The sequence below is a fragment of the Aedes albopictus genome, chromosome 3 (genome assembly GCF_035046485.1).
Source record: "Aedes albopictus strain Foshan chromosome 3, AalbF5, whole genome shotgun sequence".
NCBI classification, from domain to species: domain Eukaryota; kingdom Metazoa; phylum Arthropoda; class Insecta; order Diptera; family Culicidae; genus Aedes; species Aedes albopictus.
Window position 1 is genome coordinate 186,364,869 of NC_085138.1, and position 6,634 is coordinate 186,371,502.

The window sequence follows — 6,634 nt, forward strand, 5'->3', positions numbered from 1 at the left end:
GTGTTTGGTGGCGTTAGTGTTGTCATCGTGTATTGATTTGCAACCTTACTCAAGTAAAGATTCAAATCCTTACACAACTTTCCGAATGAAATTTGTTCTAGCCTGGATGTCTGTTCTCTGTGCTATTATAATAGTATATGAGGGTTTCTTAGACAGAAATCGATAACAATAAACAAAAGTAATGATAAAGCACTTATCACATTAATATAAGTGGAATATTTTTGGTGTACGTGGTATACCTGGGTGGCGAATAAATACTAACTCGTAATACTAAACATGAGCGCGGCTGCTATTCTAGTCGGACATCCCCGACAGGCATCGCGATATTATGGCATCTTAAACAGTATAGGCACAGAGAACAGACATCCAGGCTAGAACAAATTTCATTCGGAAAGTTGTGTAAGGATTTGAATCTTTACTTGAGTAAGGTTGCAAATCAATACACGATGACAACACTAACGCCACCAAACACCAAATTGCCACAGTCAGTGGTGAATTGAAACACTTCAAGTGGTGAATTAAATTAATATGAGAAATTAACCGATTGCAGCGCCACGCTATTGCCACTTGTGTTGCCGATTTCAAATGACCGTTAAATTCCTTACACAGTTTCGGAACTGGACTTGGATGTCTGTTCTCTGTGGTATAGGCTGCACATCGCCGCCATTTCAGTCGTTCAAGCGTACAGTTCATTGCCACTGGTGTACGCTCTGCTGCTGTTGATTCCTTTGAAATAGGGTTCATCTAGGCGAAGCTTACCCTTCAGCAGGTGCTCCGTTTCCAGGTCATTGTCGTCTTCGAGATCCGACGAATCGAACGAGAAGCTGGGCACGTACGCATGCTTGTTGAAGATCTTATGCTTCTTCCGGGCCATCAAGTACACCTAGAAGTTAAACAAGATGTTAAATTGGGGCAAATTGATGACAATTCTCCCAACATACCATAACGGACAGGAGCATCACGGTAATGAGGACGGCCAGCGGAATGAACAGAAAGTTCAGACTTTCCGAATTGCTGGGGTAGTGCTGCTTATCAGGTATTTCGACTCCCAGACCGGGTTCCGACGTCGTATTCTTCATGGTGGTAACGTTCAGCACCGTTAGCACTGTTTGCGTTAGATTGGAGCTCATTTTCGTTTTCGTTCCGCTTGTGCTAATTGTAATTTATAGCACCTTCCAGCGAAAAGATAAGCGAATTATTCTCGTGTTCTTTTTTGATTGCAAATGGATGAGGCCTATTTATTCGGTCACAATGTGTACAAATCACGTAGGTGTTTCACATTTTTCTCTCGGCGTTCATTTGAAGCGCTGTTCAACTCGCGATAGGTTTTCTGGTGTTAATTAGATTTAAACTTGCAAGAAACACACAAACTTCACTATTAACAATCGAATTGCACTTCAATATTTACGAATTTGCGTTCTTTGTCGTGTGCACTTTGAAGTTTTCACTGTTGTTTCCACTGCTGCGCGACGACGACCTGTGTGGTGGTCGATGGATGGACTACATACGATAGACGGTCGTGTGCAACGAAAACAATCAGTGGGGTGGAATCTGATGGGAGGAGATCCTGCTGGCTGGAACCGAGCTGATGGGGTTGTCAACAGAGGAGCACGTTCACAGATTCACCACCCACTCGTGTGGTCGTCGAAGAAGTGGCGGAGGAAAGTTTTTCGTAACGGAGAGTAACGTAAATATTAGCAAAGTGTTGTGTGTGCGCAGTGTTTGAACTGATGAATTTATTTAATAGAATTCAACGTAATACCTAAATAAATGCAGTAAATTACTCTACATTTTGTTACAAAGCTTACTATTAAAAAGTTTAAAATGAATGACACTGGAAAGTTAGAAGAACAAATAAAAAATGCGATGCAAAAGTGGTTTAACGTGAGCCGGTGCTCGACGCGTTATCAAAACAAACAGTTGGCGGAATGTGGTGACATTGTGGTCAAATTCGTTCATCCAACGCAAAAGCATGATGCTGCCGATTTCGATACACAATCATTGGTGGATGAAACCATTGAATGGGTCTTACCGATGGAAAGGATAAAAGTATTTGATTCATCCGCAGCATTGTATGTTAAACGGGAATATGTGTTTCATTGTTTCATTATGAAATGTCTTGAAGGCCAACTTTTCTGTGATAATGAATCGCAAAAAGAAATATACCTAACATCCGATGTTGATGAAACCTGTTCAGATAAATTCAATATGACAAAGTTCAGGCTTTCAGTCATCCATAAAGTTGTTAGAAATTTATTAGAATTTGGGGGATTCGTGGTTTCGAATCGTCCAACGGAAGGACATTCATTGGCAATCCACTTAACCAGAAATCGTCGTAAGGAGAGCACTGGAATTGAACTCCTGTGTGGGCCCATAACGTCACATGATATTAACGCAACGGATTACGTGAAGTAAAATTGAACATCTTTCAACAAATTTTACTAGACAACTTAACTATTTATTTTATTAGGAAACGAGCCAACGACATGCAGTTGATTGCTCAGCACAAGTATGGCATACGGGTAAGGAATCATCAGCGCTTTCAAGAAACGATTGCAAGCTTGGGCCGATCGGCGGCTATCGTCGATATGCTGGAATCCAAAGCGTCCAGTCCCATCGACATGAGGAAGGAGAAAAACCAGTCCAGTAAAGGTTAGTCTACGAATTAACATGGTTAAAGAGGTGTATACTAACATTGTTTTTTTTTTTTCATAGGTGCAGCGTTTATTTTGTACAATTACGCTAGACTATCGGTTCTATTTAGAACATTCGAAGAAAAGCAGAAAACTGGCTATTACCCTGAACTGCCTTCGATAGGAAACGTTGATTTCAGTCTACTCAAAGAAGAGGTAAATAACTATAACAATTTGTACAAATAGCAAGCCAGATTTCGTAAATTTCCAATTTCAGGACGAATGGCACCTATTCTGGGTTTACGTGGTGGGTTTTCCCGACCTTATAAAACAAGCTCTCGGTGATGGACAGTTGGCACGGATGTCCCCACATTTGGTGCTGAACTTCACATCGAGTTTAGTTATTTGTCTGAGCAAATACTACCGGCGTGTGCGGATATTGACGGTAAGTTGGAATTCGTAATGTTTATTTATAAAACTTAACGAATTATGCTGGCTTATTCGGTAGGAAAATCGTGACCATCTACTGTCCACCATGTTTGCAAGGATTTATTTGTTAAAATCAGTATATTATGTTTTGTCTACATTGTTGAAGATTTTGAATCTTGAAGCTGTGACTCAAATGTAAATCTATTTGTTACGTTATATGTGTATAATTTATAGAGAAATTCCTTACATACAATCTTCGAAAGCCATACACCCTCATTCTTGTTTTCTATTGAATCCACTTTCGAATGTAGATCGTTCGCATTCCCGTTTATGCCAGCAAAATCAAATGGGCTGCGGATTTGAACGAAACAAATACGCCCGTAAACAAGAATGAGGGTGATAGTTTTGAGCCAATCGTTTGTGCAAACGTGATTTTAACAGTGTTTACAATTACAGCATCCGCTCGATAACTGACTGCTGTTTAACTGGACTGATTTTTAACTGGGCGCTCGATAACTGGTCCAAAGTCCAGTTAAAAAGCATCTGTCTGACAAAAAATAAACGAAATTTAACTTCACATTTTCTAAATCAGTAAACAAAACAAAATATAACAATAGCCTCCGGCTCCGGGAGCTCAGTCCAGTTATCTAGCGGCGCTCACTAACTGAACTGTCGTCAAAGCCCAGTTATCGAGCGGAAGCTGTATCTTGATTGTCTACCCGGTTATATACACGGAAATTGTTTCTAAATTCTTAATAGGAAAAGTAACAAACAATCTTCTTGAAAAAAGATAGAAAAACATTTTCCCTGTTCCTGGCCTGGGCTGCATTGTCACTATTCAACAAAATCTTCGAAGTGCTTCTTTCATCTGATTGCCAAAACCATTGTTGCCTGTCAGTGAATTTCCTTCTCGTTCATTGCAAACTGTGGGCATCCGCATATTATGCCGCGCGCCACTGACAATAACATAAAACCTTCGCATATCGTTCTTATTAATACTTTCCTGCGCTTCAGCAGTCACACTTTTCTCGTACTGCCGTTTCTTGCTAGGGCGGATTCGTTTCTCTTCTGCTCTTGCTTAGGCTGACCATCCGTTCCGTATTTAACGGAACAACAAATTTTTCAAACATGTCACTAGAGCATAGTTCTGATTTCCTTTTTGTTGAGTTTCCAGAATGTGTCCCGTATTAAAACGGGAAAACTCGGTTATCCTACTCTTGCTACTCTGTATCGCTCGCTGTTGAGTCGGGCATCAACCACTTGTTACGGGTGTAAATATTTGTTACATTAATAAGACAGAATAGTTGTTTAATATGTAATAAGTCTGATATTTGTGCGTTCTTTGTGTTATATGTTCTATTTTAACCGTAGTGTGGCCAGCAAAAAAAACACCCGTAGAAGGCCGGCAGGGTACCCGGGTACCCACGAAATGGAAATGATCATATCTCAGCGATTTTCCAACCGATTTTAAAAGTTTTTGCCTCATTCAACTCAGAAACTCATTATCTATCGAGATCGTATTTGGTTGGACCGGTCCGATCACCATGGGTACCGGAAAATCCGGATTTACGGATCCATGTTTTTATACAATACAATATACGGGATTTTCGGTAGGTTAGTAGCAATTTCGGTACCAAGCATCGTAAAATTGCTTTGGCATATTGTATCTGACTGGCCTGGAATCATAAAACGTGTTGACTTTGAAACTGTGATTTCGGAACACGCTTCTCGTGGGGCCATGGTTGACCATAAACACTTTAAGATATCCTAGCCTTAACAAAGTGGGTTTCAATATGGTATAAGGACATGCTCCCAAAAATATGGATTTTCCGAAAACCACGGTGTTTAGATCGGTCTAACCAAATATTTTCCCGATAGATGATGAGTTTCTGAGTTGAATGAGCTAAAAACTTCCAAAATCTATGAAAAATTGACGGAGATATGATCATTTCAATTTCGTGGGTACCCGGGTACCCTGCCGGCCTTCCACGTAATAAAAAAATGCAGGAGCCCCTCCCCCTGCCCCTCCTCACTTTAAAATTCGGTCAACCCCATTAATAGATGTATATTCACGAGTTCTAAGATCTAACAGAGTTCCAACACCCTAGTCTCAACAACCATTAAAATATCGAGATTTGAAATTGAAAAAGGTACCCGGCCACATAAGTGTTAACTTGTAAATATCCCCCTAATATAAATGTATAAATATAAATGTACAGGTTCTCCATTAAGGCTATGGATCGCCAATCCGGAGACGGCGGGATCGATTTCCGTTCCAGTCAGGAAAATTTTCTCGACGCCCTGGGCAAAGAACACTAAGTTGAAGCAAGGCAGGCCAAGTCCCAGTGGGGACATAGAGCCATAAAGAATAAGAAGATAAATGTACATTTACAGGGTTCGAGCAGAATGGAAATCCATGAATGCACTTCTATTTCGATTTCCAACTTTCAGGCCATTTTGGGCCGCGGTTAAGTGCTAGAGATATAAGCTTTTCCTTGACACGGACTTCAAGTTATAGAGCTCTAGTAATAAAACCCGAATCAGTGTTGTGGAACTATCTTTGCTGATAATAAAGGGGCATTGATCGGACCGGCTAGCAACATAAATACGCCGCAAATGCGTTTTTCCAGTGTGCAATACCTTTTATTTTGCCATCCCCTTCATCACATAATACTGCTCATTCTGAGCCCTAACTCCTACGCTGATTCTCTTCCTTGCCTTTTCTCATTCATCTTTTCTTCCCCAGTTTCTGTACTCACTCATATCTTCTTAGGTGCACCCTTTCTCTTCTTCTTGGCTGCTTCCTCGCTTCTTCAGAGCTGTCGTCTTCCTTACCGACGAGCCTCGAAACTCCGGTGCCACTCCTCGTCGAACAGCTGCGGGATCTGTGTGCATGCAATTGTATCCGGAACCGAATCCGCAGGAATCGGGGCGTGGCCTCCAACGCTCCGCGGTGGATCTAGACTATAGGTCCAGTAATGCCCTCCTCACGGAGAGCCTACCTTTGAAGCATTCCGTTACTCGCTGCCGGATTCCGATCCGATTGTTGTTCGAGAGCGCTGCGACGTGTTGGGGCTGTAAACAAAAAGCCCTGATACGATTCCAATTAGAATCGGCAAAACTCAGCGATTGCGTGGGTGCGCTTACCTCTATTGGAAGGCTTTTCTGTTTCGCACCGTTTGTGCGTATGGCTGGGATCTCTTCGGGAAGCGACGGTTTCGCTCGGAAAATGATATTTTTGGAGATGCCTGCGGGAGAACTATTGTGTTAGTCACGGATCCCAATGGTGCGATAGTCGGACTCACCAACTAGTTCTTGCCACCTGGTCTCTGGCAATCCAGCTGCTTCGTGACGGGATCGGCTTCTCCGCAGCCACCAACCTCACATCCGGCCGGTGATTCGCAAATCTCGCCTCCTCCCTTCGCCAGCAACGCTTCTCAAGCTCGTGGCCTACAGCTGGAGAACACAAATTTGTTGGTTGATTGTTCGCCTCGACAATACCTTTCAGATCCTGTGGTGACGAGCGTTTTAATCATTCACCTTCATACAAAGGCATTCGCGCGCATACGCGC

At 42.1% G+C, this 6,634-nt stretch overlaps 2 protein-coding genes across 2 annotated transcripts; one reads left to right on the forward strand and one right to left on the reverse strand.

Annotated features, from left to right (window-relative positions):
* Positions 1-649: 649 nt before the first annotated feature.
* LOC109398802 (uncharacterized) lies at positions 650-1,480 on the reverse strand. Its single transcript, XM_019671217.3, has 2 exons — positions 942-1,480; positions 650-883 (listed from the first exon to the last, which is right to left on the reverse strand). The coding sequence occupies exons 1-2, from the start codon at positions 1,128-1,130 to the stop codon at positions 677-679; spliced, it is 396 nt and encodes a 131-aa protein (XP_019526762.1). The 5' UTR covers positions 1,131-1,480; the 3' UTR covers positions 650-676.
* Positions 1,481-1,670: 190 nt separating this feature from the next.
* On the forward strand, positions 1,671-3,273 carry LOC115261381 (DALR anticodon-binding domain-containing protein 3). Its single transcript, XM_029862955.2, has 5 exons — positions 1,671-2,411; positions 2,471-2,652; positions 2,716-2,849; positions 2,911-3,078; positions 3,142-3,273. Exons 1-5 carry the CDS (start codon positions 1,825-1,827, stop codon positions 3,259-3,261), a joined length of 1,191 nt encoding a protein of 396 aa, XP_029718815.2. The 5' UTR covers positions 1,671-1,824; the 3' UTR covers positions 3,262-3,273.
* The last annotated feature ends 3,361 nt before the right edge of the window (positions 3,274-6,634 follow it).

Excerpts from the sequence above, each read along its gene's own strand:
- LOC109398802 (XM_019671217.3), bottom strand. The coding sequence starts at position 1,130 with ATGAGCTCCAATCTAACGCAAACAGTGCTAACGGTGCTGAACGTTACC. Across the intron at positions 884-941 it reads TGATGCTCCTGTCCGTTATG|GTGTACTTGATGGCCCGGAA; the intron begins GTATGTTGGGAG and ends TTTAACTTCTAG.
- LOC115261381 (XM_029862955.2), top strand. The coding sequence starts at position 1,825 with ATGAATGACACTGGAAAGTTAGAAGAACAAATAAAAAATGCGATGCAA. Across the intron at positions 2,653-2,715 it reads GAAAAACCAGTCCAGTAAAG|GTGCAGCGTTTATTTTGTAC; the intron begins GTTAGTCTACGA and ends TTTTTTTCATAG. Across the intron at positions 2,850-2,910 it reads TCAGTCTACTCAAAGAAGAG|GACGAATGGCACCTATTCTG; the intron begins GTAAATAACTAT and ends TTCCAATTTCAG.